At 38.4% G+C, this 20,605-nt stretch overlaps 1 protein-coding gene across 1 annotated transcript in view; it reads left to right on the plus strand.

Annotated features, from left to right (window-relative positions):
• The window catches only part of ZSWIM6 (zinc finger SWIM-type containing 6), a 196,044-nt gene that overhangs the window by 113,270 nt on the left and 62,169 nt on the right, over window positions 1-20,605 (plus strand). The window contains exon 2 of the mRNA XM_061187828.1: window positions 8,521-8,877. Coding sequence (XP_061043811.1) covers window positions 8,521-8,877 — 357 coding nt within the window. The remainder of the gene's footprint in view (window positions 1-8,520; window positions 8,878-20,605) is intronic.

Raw genomic sequence — 20,605 nt, forward strand, 5'->3', positions numbered from 1 at the left:
AATGTCTCATATCTGACTTCTTGGAATTGGGAGCATTTAGGTTCCATGATAAGCAAAAAATTGTATACATTTTTTATATGACAAATTACATATTCCTTACTATTCTGTTTACTGTGTTTACTTAAATGTATTTTTACTAGAAAAGCCTAGTTTAGGCTGAATTCTAATCATCCTAGGTCGGCGACCCTGAACCAGCAGCCACTGCAGTCACCTGGGATGACGGGGTGGGGCCCAGGAATCCTGATGCACATTCCAGTTTGAGACGCACCAAACTATATGTTCTACCTACCAAGAGAGTAAGAGGGTTTGTGCGTTCTTTCACCTAACAAATGCTTCTTGAGTGTTTCCTCCAGGATAGTCCTCTGTGACAAGGGTGCTACAGAACTCTGCTGTCTCAGATGATGTCACAGCCCTCTGCTTCGAGCTTGACTCGTTATAAGCGAGACGTGAACGCTTAGAAATAGGTTTTAATTTAAAGTTGAGGGGTCAAGCCGGAGTTCCAGGGTGTGGGTGGAGGAGTTTGGCTACCGAGGCCTGCATTCTCCCTTCTGGGGTCTGAGCACACTTTTCTCCTTACCTCTTGGCTCTGGTAAACAGACTTAGTTTCCAGAGTTTGTCCTTCACCTCAGCTCCTAAAGCAAATAGCCAAGCATTTCTAAAGGTTGTTTTGCTGTAAGCAACAACAGGAAATAAACAAGTAAAAGGATCTTCTGTCCCCTTCCCCCTTAGGGGAAGTAAGACACAGGTGTGTAGAGGTGCTTGGAGTTGAACACCAAAGGACTCTAATAAACTTAATCTGCACTTTAGAGGTTGGGCATCCAGGTGAGAGGCCAAGTGAGGGAGGGGAAGAGGAGGGAGCACTGAATTGTAGGGGCGGCATTGGGGGCTATACCGATGGGGCAAGGGAGCCTGGCTGATCTGGTCTTCAGGAAAGGTGGAAGTCTGGAGCTGCTTTGCTTGTATTAGAGAAGGTTGGCATTAGAGAAAGTGGAATTTAAAAATTGGGGCAGATAATTTAAATTCCTAAGCACTTTGTGGCTTTATAGTTGTGCACATAACTCAAATTCTACCTAATTTGTTTATCACCCCTCCTCCCCCGGCTGCCCACCCAGAATCTGGGGCTGGGCAATGGTTGTTTCCCTCAAGTATGTTAAAATACAGAAATACATTTTGGAAAATTACTTGACAGTAATGGGGGGAAGGGGCTCATGTACTTCAAGATTGGGGATGACACAGAGTGATGTGATTTTTTTTTTCTTTTTTTTTTTTAAAATCCAACACAGTCTCCTTAAACGCAGCTTCTTCTAGGTGCTCATTACAGATGGCTAAATTAGTGGATAAGTGTCTTTTTTTTTTTCAGGAATAATATTAAATAACTGTGTAATGCCATTCATATCTAACACAGTTATTCTGATCATACGGGTCCTTGTATGAAGTGTTGTGAGGATCTACATTAACGAGGAAACAAAACCAATACTGAACAGAGTGCCTCTGGGAACTCTTGATTGGGCCCATCCAGTGCATGCTCTGTAAATTTTTATGTTGTTTATATGGTGTGCTGTGGTTTACAGTCTGGTCTTTGCATTAATTTGCCATTGTCTTTCTCTCAAATATTAATGAAGTGTAGGAGCAATTCTAGTCCAAATAGGCATTTTAAAGGTGGACTTCAAAACAAAGCTTTTCCTTTAAAAAATAATTTTTCTGAAAGACGGAAACCACTTCATTAGTGATTGCCGGCAAAATCTCCTAATGTCTTTCCATAAGCTGTTTAAGCTTAGTGTTAGAAATTAGGGCTAGAGGATTTAATTAGCCAGCTCACAGGATGCAGTCTCTTTAATTTAGGATATCCCTTTGAGAAAATTACATAGTTGAAGAAAGAATATCATATTTTAGACAGGTTGGTTTTGAGCTGAGTTTATTGCCTCTGTCTTGGTCCCTTAATGTATCTGTACTGCTGATCTGGAAATTATGCTTGATTTGAATTAAAACTTTTTGTTTTTAAAATTGATAATTGCAGCATGGCATGTTGGATTGTGTGCAGTTCTCAGAGTTAGGAAAGGTAAAAGTTGGGTTTTGTGGGGCAATGATTAACTCATATATTTTACCAGGGACACATAATCAGCTATTAGTTACTATACATTTAGCCAATGCACTGGGTTTAGCAAACCAATGAATACTTTGTTATGAGAGTGGTTAACACTTCTGCATTTTTAGACTTAGCTTTAAAAACTTAAAAGAAACCTCTTACAACCCTTGCCATCCTTTCAGCCATAACATTGCATTGCTTTGGTTTCTGCCTTTAATTTCCCCGGGGGTTCTTTTTATTTAGGAAAAGGGTGAAAGATGTATTTGTGTAAGTACTACACCAGTGCTTCTGTTAAATTCTTTTTCAACAAAAAATATGTTACTTGAGCACCTCATGCACAGGGTGCATATTTTTCTGAAAAGAATGTGCCCTGAAAGCAGTAGTTTTTAGTGTGTATTTATTTCATGTCTACCAGTTTATTTTAGCTTAGACAATTTCTAATGTTTTCAGTTTGTTAGCATTTTTCAGTTAACTGAGTACATATACATATATGCACAAAGTGGCCAAGCTTTAGAAATTCTTTGTGTATTTTAAAACAGCTGTCTCTCCAGTCTGATATCATGGGTCTCCTTGTCACCTTTAAAATGCAACTAAAATCTAACCTTAGATATGGAAAATCAGCTTTCAAGGAAAGCTTATTTTTAGAATATCAGTGAAGAATTTAATATTTACTTTCTAGAAACCTTAATTCTCGTTAATGTGAAATTAATGTAGACGATTCAATTGTGTAGTTCATATGTGAGAAATTTGCCCCTTCAGTGTTTCCCTGCTAAGTCTTATAAACTACTGACCTACCGTAAGGTCCAAGTGCAAAAATGAAAAAGTTTTGAAAGCCTCTCGGGGAGCTATGGGTATCCCTGGACCATGCTTTGAGAATCATTGCATTATAATATTTTTGAAGTATCTATGGTTACTTAAAAAAATCTGTCCCCGGGCTTCCCTGGTGGCGCAGTGGTTGAGAATCTGCCTGCCAGTGCAGGGGACACGGGTTCGAGCCCTGGTCTGGGAAGATCCCACATGCCACGGAGCAACTGGGCCCGTGAGCCACAATTACTGAGCCTGCGCGTCTGGAGCCTGTGCTCCGCAACAAGAGAGGCCGCGATAGTGAGAGGCCCACGCACCGCGATGAAGAGTGGCCCCCACTTGCTGCAACTAGAGAAAGCCCTCGCACAGAAACGAAGACCCAACACAGCCATAAATTAAAAAAAAAAAAAAAATCTCTCCCCTAACATTTTCTAGTTCTCTCTGTATGAGAGTAACACTCTTTCGCATTTATTTTCCAAGCTACTTCAATAATGAGATTCCTCCTTCCCCCCAAGATTCCAGTAGTCATAGAGGAAAAAAAAGTGTTATGGATAAAGGGAATGTTTCCAGCACCCCTCCCCCCTATTTCTCCAGCTGGGAAGGGAAGGAAAGGGAAATAAAATTTAATGAGCACTTTTACTACGTGCCAGGTGCTTTACATATGTTATTTCAGTTTAATCCCCAAAACAATCCTAGGAGGTATTTCTAACCACATTTTGCACAAAATACAGCAAGTATCAGAAAGGTTAAACAGTATGCCCAGATCACACAGCATTTAAATGGACAGAACCTGATCCGAATCAAAGTCTGTCACCAAGGCCTATACAACACTGAGCCTTGGTTTCTGCTTTGTTTTTCTTTAGTTCCTGCAGATTGAGAATGTGAATACTAACATTATATTGGGTGCTGTGGTGGCATGACGACAAAACGATTGGACTGCCCTGTGAGGTTTGTTCTTATGGAATTAACTATCTTTGACAGATTATATTTTGTAAAGTCAAATATATTTATTAAAAAAAGATTTATGTAGTTTCTTCAGGTTTAGTTCTTTGAAAATAAAACAATTATCCATGGTTTACCACAGAGCACAGGATTACCCCTTTCTGTGTCCTCAGTTCTGTCATATAGAACAGCTGACTGTCCTAGAAGGAGATTTTTGCATTTACAATCCCAAAGCCGCTGGTCATCCGGGATTGTCAGAACTCCAGAAAGGCAAAATCCATTCTCAAGAACATTACTTTTTGTTTCAAGTCACGCAGTACCTAAAGGATAAGACCATTGAGGGGTGCGGAGGAAGGAGTCGGGGAAGAATGTCTATAGGGACATCTCTAGTTATCTTTGAGGGAGGAATATTCTCCTTGCTTCTCCTGTGGGTGCTATGGTATGATTAAGGACCCGGAGAGAGTGAGTTGGTGGAATTTCAAAGTTTCCTCAAATTGGAGAGGCCAAAATACACGACCACACAACCCTGAAGAGAGGCGTGATGGAACCTCCTACATGTTGACTCAGTATTGCATTGTCTTAAAAACTAGTGTACCTGCTGTCCCCTCTGTGTGTATGTAATTTTCTTGTATCTGAAGTAAAGCCTCTTACCTCTAGCAACATCAGCCATCCCAACCTAAAAGTAAGGAGGGAAAAACCGCAAATAGACCTCTGAGTATTAGATAGTTGCCACAAATCTAGTCAAATTAGAGGTGCAGCTGACCTGAGGGCAAAGAATTTTCTATGAAAAAGGATAGCAGTATAGGAGGGGAGTCATTGTGATAGCTGATAGTAGAGAAAAAACAAGAGCCCGCTTAAAAAATACTGCCACCTGCAGTTGTCTCTTACAGGGAATGCTGTCCCATTCACTTGGTAATACCCTGAATGGTCAGCTGATTAGGGTGGCAAGGTAGAACTTACATTTAGAAATATTTCCAACAAAAATAGTTGGCATTTTAAAAGGAGTTTGGGTACTTAAAAGATAATCTAGAATTACTTGGAAAATGAACATTCATGAAATGCCTTAATCTTGATGATATTACATTAATGAAGTGTACTTTTATAAGACATGAATGTGTTTATTTGTGCCCTCACACATCTCTTGAGTTAATTTGTTTTGGAAGTCACAATATTTTATAGTTCGCTTTTTAAAAAATTTTATGAGAGTGGTAAATATTCAACATAATATAATTGGATAGTAGGTGGGGTTTTCCCCCAGCATAATTGTACGATATCAGGATTCACTATACTTTACTTCTGACTTGTACAACTCACATGAATGAAGAAAACTGTTTTGCAAAACAATTTGAGGGCTTCGTTGGTTTTGCTAAGGGTCTCTCTTTTTTTTTAATTTTTATTGGAGTATAGCTGCTTTACAATGCTGTGTTAGTTTCTGCTGTACAGCAAAGTGAATCAGCTATACGTATACATATATCCCCTCTTTTTTGGATTTCCTTCCCATTTAGGTCACTGCAGAGCACTGAGTAGAGTTCCCCTGTGCTATACAGTAGGTTCTCGTTAGCTATCTATTTTATACGTAGTATCAATAGTGTATATATGTCAATCCCCATCTCCCAATTCATCCCACCGCCCCTTTCCCCCTTGGTATCCATACCTTTGTTCTCCACGTCTGTGTCTCTGTTTCTGCTTTGCAAATAAGACCATCTGTACCATTTTTCTAGATTCCACATATATGCATTAATATACAACATTTGTTTTTCTCTTTCTGACTTACTTCACTCTGTATGACACTCTCTAGGCCCATCCAGGTCTCTACAAATGACCCAATTTCGTTCCTTTTTATGGCTGAGTAATATTCCATTGTATATATGTACCACATCTTCTTTATCCATTACTCTGTTGATGGACATTTAGGTTGCTTCCATGTCCTGGCTATTGTAGTGCTGCAGTGAACATTGGGGTACATGTGTCTTTTTGAATTATGGTTTTCTCAGGGTATATGCCCAGGAGTGGGATTGCTGGGTCATATGGTAGTTCTATTTTTAGTTTTTTAAGGAACCTACATATTGTTCTCCATAGTGGTTGTATCAATTTACATTCCCACCAACAGTGCAAGAGGGTTCCCTTTTCTCCGCACCCTCTTCAGCATTTATTGTTTATAGAGTTTTTGATGATGGCCATTTTGAGGTGATTTGTGAGGTGATAACCTCATTGTAGTTTTGATTTGCATTTCTCTAATAATTAGTGATGTTGAGCATCTTTTTATGTGCCTCTTGGCCATCTGTATGTCTTCTGTAGAGAAATGTCTATTTAAGAAGGGCCTCTTCTTTGATAGTTAAATCAATCTCTTTTGAAGCACCTCTTACACTATAGCCTTGCAGACTATTTAAATACTAACTAGTCTAACTCTTTCAGATTCTCAGTTGTCTTGGCTTTGCCTGTGATGGGAGTTCTTCAGTATCACTTTTGTGGAGAGACAAAGATGTTGACTTGGTGGATAAGGAGAAATAAAATAGTGTTAAGCTGGGAGAGATTGATTTTATAAATGGTTAGTTTATGATAACTATCTTCCTATAGTGACAACTAGTTTCTTTTGTACACATATATATGTGACAGGTAGAAAACAGAGAACCTTTGCACTAAGTATACAGAATATACTTGGAAACTTTCTGGACTTATTTATGATCCATTGATCTTTTTCTTGTCTTAATCTGTGCCTGTCCCATAGACTTTTAATTATGGTAAGCTTTTAGTGCACTGGTATGTAAGAAGACAAGACTGCTCTTATTATTCATTTCTGAAATTTTCCTGGGTGTTTACTTTTTATGTGATTTTTTTTTTCTCATGGGAAAATACATTAAAATTTTTTAAAAATATGATTACATTTGCTATGTATCCTTTCTTTAATTGCGGTTTTCCAAAAAAACTTCTTGACCAAAAGAGATAGAGGAGGAGACTGGAATATCCATTTGAAAACAGGGATAATCTCTGTGGAAGAAAACCAGAGGTTACCGTATTACGGTTATCAAAATTCCTCATTGTGAAGCAATAATAGTGACTTGATTTTTGGAAATGCACTTCTTAAATTGATAATCTGGTAAAAAAAATATGACAACACTTTTCTCTTTCCACTGTGTTGCTGAATATGAATTATCAAGATGAAGTTACATTACTCTGAAAGATTTCTCGTAAGTTGAATAATATTTCTCCCAGCGCCCTGGCCTAAAGGAACCCCTCTCTTGAAAGAGATAGTAAGTAGGGTTCAGATGCCCCACATGTGAACTCTAGGCATCATCTGTCTGTCCTTCTCACGTCACATCTCTGCAGCTCCGTGTGCAGCATCCTTTCCAGAGTTCCCACGTGGTGAAAAGATCCTTCTCTTTGTGAATGAAGGGGAACCTGGAGAAATAGTGGCCTGCTAGATAAATTTTATTCAAGTAGCATAGATAGTGGAAGGCTGAGTCAGAGGCTTCATTACATTTCTAACATTCAAGTTTCTGTCAGGTACTTAATCCTGAGGTAAGTCTGTGGCCTGGAGGTTTCCCCTTAATGTTTATCACTGGCCTCTGCATGTGGCTTTCAGAGAGGGTAGATGGAACTGAATGGTGTGCCAAAAAAAATTCAGGATAAGCTTCCCCATATTTAGGGAAAAGGAATGAGGGGGATGTATGCCCTGGCCAAACCGGACAAGACTGACTGACTGGTGGCAGCGGCAGCGAGAGGCAGTTTTCATTGGCTGTGAGCTGTGGCTAGAGCTATCCAAGGAGCCGTTGCTGCCTGTGCGGGTTGAGTGTCTCATTTCTGGATCCTTCGAAGCAGCGGCCAAGTGCCGTTGGTCAGGGTGCAGTTTTCATTGGCTGTGAGCTGTAGCTAGAGCTATCCAAGGAGCCGTTGCTGCCTGTGCGGGTTGAGTGTCTCATTTCTGGATCCTTCGAAGCAGCGGCCAAGTGCCATTGGTCAGGGAGGTTGTGGAGTGTTCCTGTGTGGTTCTAAGTTGAGGCTATGAGGCCTCTAAGGCCCCTTGCCACTTGGTGATTTTGTGCACCCACGTGTGCACGTGAGCATGTTTAGCAGCCTACCTCTGTACCAGCTTTTCTCTGTATGATAGGAGAGAAAATAGTCATTGTGAGCTACTTCAGCTATGGTATGTGTGCGATTTGGTGGGCTTTGCAGTTCCCCCAGCACGTACTGCTCAGAGACGTTGCAGTATTGGGGCTGCCTGGAATAAAGGTGGAAGGAAGGGAGGAGTTTGTTGAGAAGAAAGGTGAGCTGGCCTACTCTCTTTTAAAAAGTTGTTTAAAAAAGGGTGGAATGGTGGGGGAGAAAACTACAGATCTAGGGGATCTTGGTCAGGTATATACCACACACAGATTTAGAACAGAGTAATGATGGCTTACTCTAGGTAAGCTGTGATCTAGGTATAGGTATGATGTGGTGTAGGAATATACATATATATAGGTGTGATGGTGTAATAAACTACTTCAGCATGTCTGTTAAATAGCATTTATTTTTTACTTGTAAGGTGCAGGGAGAGGGAGGTTGGAGTGGCCTGAATGTTTTTACTTGAAAATAAAAGCTGTCATATTTCTTTCTTGCAGCTGTCAAGCACTACGCATTTCAAAGAATTAAAATATTTTGTAGCATCTGAATGCAGAAACTGAACTCTCTCCTCCCCTTCTTTCACATAGGTTTCCACTTGAGTGGCACAGTGACAGAACCTGCAATACAATCGGAGCCAGAAACTGTTTGCAACGTGGCCATCAGCTTTGATCGTTGCAAGATTACCTCAGTGACCTGCAGCTGTGGAAACAAGGACATATTTTATTGTGCCCATGTTGTGGCACTGTCTTTATACCGCATCCGCAAGCCAGATCAGGTCAAATTGCATCTTCCCATTTCAGAGACTCTCTTTCAAATGAATAGAGACCAACTACAAAAGTTTGTACAGTATTTGATCACAGTGCACCACACAGAAGTTTTGCCAACTGCTCAAAAATTGGCAGATGAAATTCTTTCCCAGAATTCGGAAATCAACCAAGTTCATGGTGAGTATAGATACTCATCCTATAGATTGCTTCTCTGGATTATTTTTCATTTATAAATTTAATTCTTTTGCCTGAAAATGAATTAAATATGAATTAGATCATCAACATTGCTCTTAGGTAGCTGAAGGTTTAAGTTTAGTTTTGCATCCTAAAATATTTCTTTTGAAGTGTTTTGTACCTTCTACTAGATACCAAGTCTTTTCTGCTCAGAAAAATCTCTCATTTGTTAAAGCTTGGCTCTTATATGTTTATGTTTTGTAAAATTTCATCAAATACTAGATATCAGTTATAGTAAACACAGATTCACCTTTGTCAGCTATTGTCAGTAAACTGACTTGCGCATATTCAGAATATTTTCATTTTCTTAAAAAATTTATTTTCCAAGGCAGTACGTTTCTGATATCATGCCTTATATTAAGAAAGTAACTTATTCTTAGAAAAAGATAAGAATTTATAGAGAGAGAGTTTAGGATATGACTATTATTGTGTGTAAGAAATCTCAAAAAGGGTTTCTTTTAAGTCTTTTATACACTGAACTTGTTATCTCACTTATTTGTAAACACATGTATCAACTGTCAACATATAGTTGAAATATGGGACCAGTCAGTCACTCAACCCTATCCTTTTAGGTTTTCTTCAAAGTCCTTACTTGATGTAGCAAATATAAATGTTTAAGGAAAGCAGTTTGAGATCATTTCTTAAAAACTTTTAAAATTGTGAGATATAACACAGAAAAGTGCATAAAATATGTATGTGTAGATTAACAAAGTGAACCAACATCCAGGCCAAGAAATAGATGACTCTCGGCACTTTGGAGGGTTCCACATGTCCCCTTCCAGTCAGTCACAGGCTCCTTTCTGTTTCCCATGGTAACCCTTGCCTTATTTTTTATGGTAATCACTTCTTTGGTGCTTTGTGTTTTAACGTTAACATCACTAAACACTGGTTTAGTCTTACCTGATTTTAAGCGTTACGTATCTGACTTCTTTCATTCAAAATCATGTTTATATGATTTACTCATATTGTTTCATGTACCTTTAGTTCATTCATTTTCATTGCTCTAAAGCAGCACTAGAAATACCAATAGAAGTACAGTGTGAGCCACATGTATAAGTTAAAATATCTTATTAGCTTCACTTAAAAAGAAGCAAGTAAAATTAATGTTAATAATGTTTTATTTATCTGAATATATCTAAAAATCAATTCAACATATTCATATCATCCCAACATTCATAAATATCAATTCAACAAAAATATTGATATATTTCACTTCTTTTCCATATTAAGTCTTTGAAAATCTGGTGTCTGTTTTACACTCACAGCACATCTCACATCAAACTCTAGCCACATTGCAAGTGTTCAATAGCCACATGGTTAGTGGCTACCTTATTGGACAGCACATACTCTATAGAGTATTCTAGGTATGAGGACACCACAGTTTATTTGTCTCTTTCACTGTTGATGAACCTTGTTTTGAATAGAGCTGCTGTGAACATTGTTTTACAAGTCTCCTGGTATCTTATGATACTTTTAATATGTCTTTTATGTCAGGGGAAAATCCACATAGCCATATTTCTTCTAGTGCTCTCCATGTCAGTCTCAGCTTTATTAAAGTAGCTTTTATAAGGTGTGTAAAGCATTTTACTTGGTAGAGTCTGCGAGTGTTGAGTAACAGGATTGTAAACCACTCTGCCACAGAAGTACTCTGGACCCACCAAAAGCACATGTATTCAAGGACTTTTTAAGTAGGCTTCTGCTCTGTCATATCATCTGTCTCAATTGTGTTACCTTGTGAAAATTCAGGCCAGCTAACAGTCGTCGCAGAGATTTCTCAGGAGCCTATTTGTGGCTTCCTATTAAATCGCTCATTGAAGGCAGAAGAATAGCATATACCATTTCTTCAAACTTCTATGCACTCTCTCTTTTTCCTTTTTTAAAAATTCATATATTCCATTCGGTCATTTTGTCCTCTGAGTTTTAGTTTAACCAGAGGTCCACATCAACAGTAAGGTGTTTGTTCTGCATTTGTCTTCCTTGTTTTGAAGGATAGCAGCCCCCAAAGTTTCTTATCTAAAAGCTTTTAAAATGCATTTCTGTGGCGAAATAGTGGGACTGATGAAACAATCTAAACTAAAGTTGGATGTGAAAGTGTTCACATGACATTATATTTCTCTCAGACTTTCTAAAATTAGACGAAAAAGATATCTAAGGAAATATCAAGGGCAGAATGCAGGTTAGCTTTAGACTCAATGTGATTTTCAAATAACTTTTGTATGAGAACAGCTTCACGAAAGCAATGAACTTGAGAAGTTTATCCTGCCAGCTTTCTCTCCACTTAATTTATCATAAGATTTGCTCCTAGCCTGGAAATGGGCCAATTACACAAGCTGCCTTCCTGCCTTCCATTCTAGTGTGACAAGTGGCAAAAAAAGAAGAGAGGTAGAAAGCAGGCCATGACCTTAAGTGTTGAAATGGGAAATCTGCTCCCTGGAGGGTCTTATTTTAACTGTTAGATTGATGACTTAGTAGGGGGTGGGATTTAAAATGTTTTGCAGTTATTTGACTACATGGTCCCACCTGCCTCCAAACATCTGTACATTAAGCATTTTCTAACTCATTTTTAAAGCAGTATTTCCTTGTATGGTTTCGAGGGTGTATTTTTTCTTTGAGAAAAATGTCTTGAACATGAATATTGGGAAGAGTTCATTTTTCTCTAAGGAAAAGCATCACTTTTACCTTGCTAGATAAATAGGGTTAGGATAGGATTTAGATTAGATTATCTTAATAGGCATCTTAAACAGAATGAGGTTTAGCTTATCTAAATCCTTTATAAGAGAAAGTCATAATATAATTTTTAAGTAAATACAAACTATGTCGATAACAGTAGGTTTTTCCTTTTCCTTGTGAACTTGTCCTAATGCTTCTTAAAATTCTATTAGTTGCTTTACTTACTATTTTGAAATATTTTATTTTTAAAAGAATTTTATGCTGAGGAATTAAAAGCTTTTTCAAGTCTATTTCAGGCATATTGTTTCTCAAAATTTCCTTGTAAGCTACATATTGCAAATTTATAATTGTAATAGTTTCTAGACTAAGAAACCAAGGAGAATGGGTTAGTGACTTATCCAGGGTCACAGATTGAGTGAAAGTAGTCGGAATATAGACGTAGTCATCATAATAGTTCAGTCCTTGTCAGTTTTTTACATTTCATTTTGTTTTCATAAAATTTCCTGCATAATTGTGATTAGATTAAATCAATCACTGTATGCTAAAAAGTGGGTGTAAGATAGTTAATGTTAATGGCCCTCCAAGGAGATTGCCAGTTGTAGTTTTGCACTGATAAGCAAAATTGTTTGTCTTGGTTTTATATTAAAATGAAACTTTCTAGCTTCCATATTGTTAAGAAAAAGCTATTGTCTTTGCTAAGTATTTATTTGGAAATTTACTGATTTCTAAGTACTAACCCACTCTCTTGATTAATTCAACTCAGCCTTTTTTGGTCTTTTATGCTTCTTATTAAAGGAGTGCATTATAAATTAGTAAATTGTGGTGTAGGGACAGAACATTGAATTTGAAACTTGGAGGCCTAGAGTACAGCATTGTCTCTTCTGTGTATTACCTATGTGACCCTGGGTGAGACTCATTTTTTTTCTCATATTTAAAATGCTCATAATCTTCACTAGCAGCGTTGGAAAAATTTTAGTCATATAATATATACATGTGTAAAATATTAAAGAAAAGAGAGAGTTTACCTTATGTTGGGGTACCCATAAGTAGTCATAGTTAAAAAGAAGAGGGAAGAAACCAATTGGGGAATGGATGATAATAGAGTTGTAGGTCAGCTTGCTGTGCTCTGACTCTGGCATGTATTTCCTCCTCTTCTACTTTTTTTCCTTTTGCTCTTTCTTTTAGTGACCTCCCTATGGGAGGGCCTGTACTGGGCAAACTACAACAAAAAGGGACAGATTGAGTGGAAACTGTGGCATTGGTCTCTGCTTGGAACAGAGGGAAAGGATGTCATTTCCGTGGCCCTTTTACTCCCAGAGCTTGAGTCAATCCCAAAAGTAGGCTAGATTCATCCCTCACTTCAGTTCCATGTGTCCAGAGATACCATCTCAGTTAGCCAGATGTAGAAGGGATGTAAAGTTGACCCTGGAGCAACTTGGGGGTTAGGAGCATCAACTGTCTGCACAGTTGAAAATCCACATGTAACTTATAGTCAGTCAGTCCTGGGTACCTGCGGTCCTCTGTACCTGTGGTTCCTCATGCCCACAGTTCTTCTGTATCTGCAGTTCCACGTCTGTGGATTCAACTGGGGATTATGTAGTACTGTAGTATTTACTATTGAAAAAGAAAGTCCCTCTAAGTGGACCCATGCAATTCAAACCCAGTTGTTTAAGGGTCAGTTGTATTCATGTCAGGTGAGGGTGGGCACGTGACATCTAAGATGTTTTCCACTCCCGATTCTGTGACTCTTTGGTGATCGTATTTTTTACAGAGACACGGGAGGCACCTAGGAGCCATACTCCAAAGATGTACCTCTTGTAGTTCTACCCAAGTGTGCATTTGAGTGTTGTTCTTTCATCAGACATTTCAATTTGTTTGAGGATGGTTCTTATAAAACTAGCAGTATAAATTCCATTCATGCCTGCCTGTCCTGCTTAATTTAGCCTTCGAATGCTTCTGTGTCCCAGCCATCATATATATCAGTCTATTCAGTCTCTTCCAGATATTACCAAACAAGCAAATCTATTCAGCCATCCCATGTCTGTTGTATAGCTTATGTTTACTTGATTGTAAGCTCCATCAGGGCTGAAACTATGACCTGTGTATTTTGCCAGCCTCCCTAAGGACAATATTTAAGAAGTAATGGGCACACTGGGACTTCCCTGGGGGCGCAGTGGTTAAGAATCCGCCTGCCAGTACAGAGGACACGGGTTTGAGACCTGGTCTGGGAAGATCCCACATGGCGCGGAGCAACTAAGCCCATGCGCCACAACTACTGAGCCTGCGCTCTAGAGCCTGTGAGCCACAACTACTGAGCCTGTGTGCCACAACTACTGAAGCCCACGTGCCTAGAGCCCGTGTCCGCAACAAGAGAAGCCACCGCAATGAGAAGCCTGCGCACCGCAACAAAGAGTAACCCCCGCTTGCCGCAACTAGAAGAAGGCCCTCGTGCAGCAACGAAGACCCAATGCAGCCCAAAAAAAAAAGTCCAGGACCAGATGGCTTCACAGGTGAAGTCCATCAAACATTTAGAGAAGAGCTAACACCTGTCCTTCTCAAACTCTTCCAAAAAATTGCAGAGGAAGGAACACTCCCCAACTCATTCTACGAGGCCACCATCACCCTGATACCAAAACCAGACAAAGATGTCACAAAAGGGAAAACTACAGGCCAATATCACTGATGAGCATAGATGCAAAAATCCTCAACAAAATACTAGCAAACCAAATCCAACAACACATTAAAAGGATCATACACCATGATCAAGTGGGATTTATCCCAGGGATGCAAGGATTCTTCAATATATGCAAATCAATCAGTGTGATACACCATATTAACAAATTGAAGAATAAAAACCATATGATCATCTCAATAGATGCAGAAAAAGCTTTTGACAAAATTCAACACCCATTTATGATAAAAACTCTCCAGAAAGTGGGCATAGAGGGAACCTACCTCAACATAGTAAAGGCCATATATGACAAACCCACAGCAAACATCATTCTCAATGATGAAAAACTCAAAGCATTTCCTCTAAGATCAGGAACAAGACAAGGTTGCCCACTCTCACCACTATTATTCAACATAGTTTTGGAAGTCCTAGCCACAGCAATCAGAGAAGAAAATGAAATAAAAGGAATCCAAATTGGAAATTAAGAAGTAAAACTCACTGTTTGCAGATGACATGATACTATACATAGAAAAGTCCTAAAGATGCCACCAGAAAACTACTAGAGCTGATCAATTAATTTAGTAAAGTTGCATGATACAAAATTAATACACAGAAATCTCTTGTATTCCTATGTACTAACAACGAAAGATCAGAGAAAGAAATTAAGGAAACAATCCCATTTACCATCGCAACAAAAAGAATAAAATACCAAGGAATAAACCTTAACTAAGGGGGCAAAAGACCTGTATGCAGAAAACTGTAAGATACTGATGAAAGAAATCAAAGACAACACAAACAGATGGAGAGATATACCATGTTCTTGGATTGGAAGAATCAATATATATATATTTTTAAATTAATTTATTCATTTTTGGCTGCGCCGGGTCTTTTTTGCTGCACGTGGGCTTTCTCTGGTTGCGGTGAGCGGGCCTCCCACCGCCGTGGCCCCTCCTGCTGCGGAGCACGGGCTCTATGCACGCGGGCCCCAGCAGTCGTGGCATGCAGTCTCAGTAGTTGTGGTGCGCGGGCACAGCAGTTGTGGCTTGCAAACTCTAGAGTGCAGGCTCAGTAGTTGTGGTGCACGGGCCCAGCCGCCCCGCGGCACGTGGGACCCCCCCGGACCAGGGATCGAACCCATGTCCCCTGCACCGGCAGGCAGACTCTCAACCACTGCACCACTGGGGAAGCCCCGGAAGAATCAATATTTTGAAAATGACTGTTCTATGCAAACAATCTATAGATTCAAAGCAATACCTATCAAATTACCAACGGCATTTTTCACAGAACTAGAACAAAAAATTTTTACAATTTGTATGGAAACAAAAGACCCTGATTAGCCAAAGCAATCTTGAGAAAGAAAAATGGAGCTGGAGGAATCAGGCTCCCTGACTTCAGACTATACTACAAAGCTACAAAGCTAATCAAGGCAGTATGGTACTGGCACAAAAACAGAAATATAGATCAATGGAACAGGATAGAAAGCCCAGAGATAAATCCACGTGCCTGTGGTCACCTAGTCTATGACAAAGGAGGCAAAAATACACAGTGGAGAAATGACAGCCTCTTCAATAAGTGGTGCTGGGAAAACTGGACAGCTCCATGTAGAAGAATGAAATTAGAACACTTCCTAACACCATACACAAAAATAAACTGAAAATGGATTAAAGACCTAAATGTAAGGCCAGACACTGTAAAACTCTTAGATGAAAACATAGGCAGAACACTCTTCGACACAAATCACAGCAAGATCTTTTTTGACCCACCTCCTAGAGTAATGGAAATAAAAACAAAAATAAACAAATAGGACCTAATGAAACTTAAAAGCTTTTGCATAGCAAAGGAAACCATAGACAAGACGAAAAGACAACCCTCAGAATGGGAGAAAATATTTGCAAATGAAGCAACGGACAAAGGATTAAGCTCCAAAATTTACAAGCAGCTCATGCAGCTCAATATCAAAAAAGCAAACAACCCAATCCAAAAATGGGCAGAAGACCTATAAGTAGACATTTCTCCAAAGAAGACATACAGATGGCCAAGAGGCACATGAAAAGATGCTCAACATCACTAATTATTAGAGAAATGCAAATCAAAACTACAATGAGGCATCACCTCACACCGGTCAGAATGGCCATCATCAAAAAATCTACAAACGATAAACGCTGGAGAGGGTGTGGAGAAAAGGGAACCCTCTTACACTGTTGGTGGGAATGTAAAGTGATACAGCCACTATGGAAAACAGTATGGAGGTTCCTTCAAAAACTAAAAATGGAACTACCATATGACCCAGCAATCCCACTACTACGCATATACCCAGAGAAAACCATAATACAGAAAGACCCATGCACCCCGGTATTCGTAGCAGCACTATTTACAATAGCCAGGACATGGAAGCAACCTAAATGTCCATCAGCAGATGAATAGATAAAGAAGATGTGGTACATATATACAAAGGAATATTACTCAGCCATGAAAAGGAATGAAATTGGGTCATTTGTAGAGACGTGGATGGATCTAGCGAGTGTCATACAGAGTGAAGTAAGTCAGAAAGAGAAAAACAAATATATATTAATGCATATATGTGGAATTTAAAAAAATGGTATAGATGACCTTATTTGCCAAGCAGAAATAGAGACACAGACATAGAGAACAAATGTTGTATGGATACCAAGGGGGAAAGGGGGAGCTTGGGAGGAATTGGGAGATTGGGATCGACAGATATACACTATTGGTACTATGTATAAAATAGATAACTGGTGGGAACATACTGTGTAGCAGAGGGAACTCTACTTAATGCACTGTGGTATCCTAAATAGGAGGGTAATCCAAAAGGGAGGGGATATATGTATATGTATGACTGATTCCTTGTGCTGTGCAGTAGAAGCCAACACAACATTGTGGAAGCAACTGTACTCCAAAAATAAGTAAATAAATAAAAATTAAAAAACAAACAAAAAAGAAGTAATGGGCACTCACAGTGTGTTAAACAAAAAGTAACAGTGTCCTTTATTATGTAGTAAAGGCCATTTATGAGAAACCCATAGCTAAAATCATACTCAGTGGTGAAAAGCTGAAAGCCTTTCTTCCAAATTCAGGAACAAGACAAGGATGCCCACTCTCACCACTTCTATTTAACATAGTATTGGAAGACCTAGCCACAGCAATCAGACAAGAAAAACAAATAAAAGGCATCCAAATTGAAAGGGAAGAAGTAAAACTGTCATTATTTGCAGAGAAAGCCCTAAAGTCTCCACCCAAAAACTGGTAAATGAATTCAGTAAAGTTGCAGGATGCAAGGTTAATATACAGAAATCTGTTGCATTTCTATACACTAACAATGAAATATCAGAAAAAGAATGTAAAAAAAAGTCCTGTTAAAAATTGCATCAAAAAGAGTAAAATACCTAGGAATAAACTTAACCAAGTAGGTGAAAGACCTATACTCTGAAAACAATAAAACACTGATGAAGAAAATTGAAGATGATACAAAGAAATGGAAAGATATCTCGTGCTCTTGAATTGGAAGAATTAATATTGTTAAAATGGCTATGCTACCCAAGGCAATCTACAGATTTGATGCAATCCCTATCAAAATACCCATGACATTTTCCACAAAACTAGGACAAAAAAATCCTAAAATTCATATGGAACCACAAAAGACCCAGAATGGCCAAAGCAATCTTGTGAGAAAAGAACAAAGCTGGAGCTATCACCCTCCCGCACTTCAAACTATACTACAAAGCTACAGTAATCAAAACAGCGTGGTACTGGTACAGAAACCAGACACATAGATCAGTGGAACAGAATAGAGAGCCCAGAAATAAATTCACACACCTATGGTCAATTAATCTACAACAAAGGGGGCAAGAATATACAATGGAGAGAAGACAGTCTCTTCAACATGTGGTTCTGGGAAAGCTGGACAGCCACATGTGAAATAGAGATTAGAACATTTCCTCCCACCATAAACAAAAATAAATTCAAAATGGATTAAAGACTTAAATGTAAGACCTTGAAACCATAAAACTTCTAGAAGAGAATATAGGCAGAACACTCCTTGACATAAATCATGGCAATATTTTTTTGGATCTGTCTCCTAAGGCAAAAGAAATAAAAGCAAAAATAAACAACTAGGACCTAATTAAACTTCGAAGCTTTTGCACAGCAAAGGAAACCATTGACAAAACGATAAGACAGCCTATGGAATGGGAGAAAATATTTGCAAATGATATGACCGACAAGGGATTAATATCTAAAATATACAAACAGCTCATGCAACTCAGTATCAAAAAAAATAAAAATAAAATCTTATATGTTCTGGTATAATGTTATAAGTCATAATTCTAGTTATTACTTTAAAATGTATATCTCAGAAATAACTAAATTTCCTTGTCAATTGCATTATTATGAACTTTCATCAAATCTTAAAAAAAAAAAAACCCAATCAAAAAACGGGCAAAGACCTGAATAGACATTTTTTCAAAGAAGACATACAGATGGCTAATAGACACATGAAAAGATGGTCAACATCACTAATTATTAGAGAAATGCAAATTAAAGCAACAATGAGATATCACCTCACACCTGTCAGAGTGACAATCATCAAAAAGTCTACAAATAACAAATGTTGGAGAGGATGTGGAGAAAAGGGAACCCTCATACACTGATGGTGGGAATGTAAATTGTTGCAACCACTGTGGAAAACAGTATGGAGGTTCCTCAAAAAGACAAAAACAAAAACTAAAAATAGAAGTAACGGGACTTCCCTGGTGGTCCAGTGGCTAAGACTTCACGCTCCCAATGCAGGGGGCCCGGGTTCGATCCCTGGTCAGGGAACTAGATCCCACATGCATGCCACAACTAAGAGTCTGCATGCCGCAACTAAAAAAGATCCTTCATGCTGGAGCTAAGACCCAGCGCAGCCTAAATAAATAAATATTAAAAAAAAAAAAGAACTAACATACGATCCACTCCTGAATATATATGCAGTAAAAATGAAAACACTAATTCTAAAAGATACTTGCACCCCAATGTTCATAGCAGCACTGTTTATCTAGAATAGCCAAGATGTGGAAGCAACCCAAGTGTTCATCAACTGACAAATAGTTAAAGAAGAAGTGGTATATAAATGCAGTGGAATACTACTTGGCCATATAAAAGAATGAAATTTTGCCACTTGTAGCAACATGGATGGACCTAGAGACTATTATGCTCAGTGAAATAAGTCAGACAGGGAAGGACAAATACTATATGATATCACTGATATGTGGAATCTAAAAAATAATAAAAGCAAATGTATATAGCAAAACAGAAACAGATTTACAGACACAGAAAACAAATTAGTGTTACCAGGGGGGAGAGAGAAGGAAGGGAGGGGTAAATTAGGGGTATGAGATTAAGAGATACAAACTACTGTGTATAAAATAGATAAGCAACAGGGATATATTGTATATAGCACAGGAAATTTATAGCCATTATCTTGTAATAACCTTTGATGGAGTGTAACCTGTAAAAATACTGAACCACTATGCTGTACACCTAAAACTAATATAATACTGTAAATCAGCTATACTTTTTAAAAAAGTAACCATATCATTTTTTATTCCATTTTGTTCTTGGTAAGAACTTGGAGATTTATTCTTGTGCACATACTTGTTCCAGATCTAGCAGTGAGTGACAGTTGGAGTTGTTTGATGGAGGCCTCATGTCACATCTCTCTTCATTTTGTTTCTCTGTGGAGGGTCATAGTCCTTGTAATTGGGCTTACATTAGCAACCAGTTTGTGCAGTTATCCTAGGGAGATAATTTTGTTATTACAGGCATTATCCTTTCTATTGTAGACCGTTCTGGTGTTGACAGTTGGTGAAACAAAGGTATGACCTACTACTGGTGGTCAATGTAATTAGCAAATCTATCTATAGGACAGAATTAAAGTTGCTTTAAATGTGCTATCTCAAAGTACAGTAGTGTGAAACTTAAAAGTAAAAAAAAGAAAAAGAAGACTGCATGTTGAAAAGATGTATGGAAGTATAGAAGTATCTGAAGATAAAAAGACAAGTACTCACTGGCTCCCAACAGCTCCCCTGCCTTAGTCTCCAGTAACTCCCTTATTCCCTGGCAACCATGGCTGACAGTGTGGTTTAGAGTCTTCAGAGGCAAGTTTTCTTTGTGCACACACGTATGCAATTTTTAAAAAACAATTTTAAAAACTTTTTTTTGCTGTTTCTTTTTTCTTTTAATATATCATGACTGTCTTCTCTTGTTAGTACAAATAGGTCTTGTACTATGTTGTGTTGCATGTAGTATTATGTACTCTGGATATATTTAATC

The sequence above is a fragment of the Eubalaena glacialis genome, chromosome 4 (genome assembly GCF_028564815.1).
Source record: "Eubalaena glacialis isolate mEubGla1 chromosome 4, mEubGla1.1.hap2.+ XY, whole genome shotgun sequence".
Lineage (NCBI taxonomy): Eukaryota > Metazoa > Chordata > Mammalia > Artiodactyla > Balaenidae > Eubalaena > Eubalaena glacialis.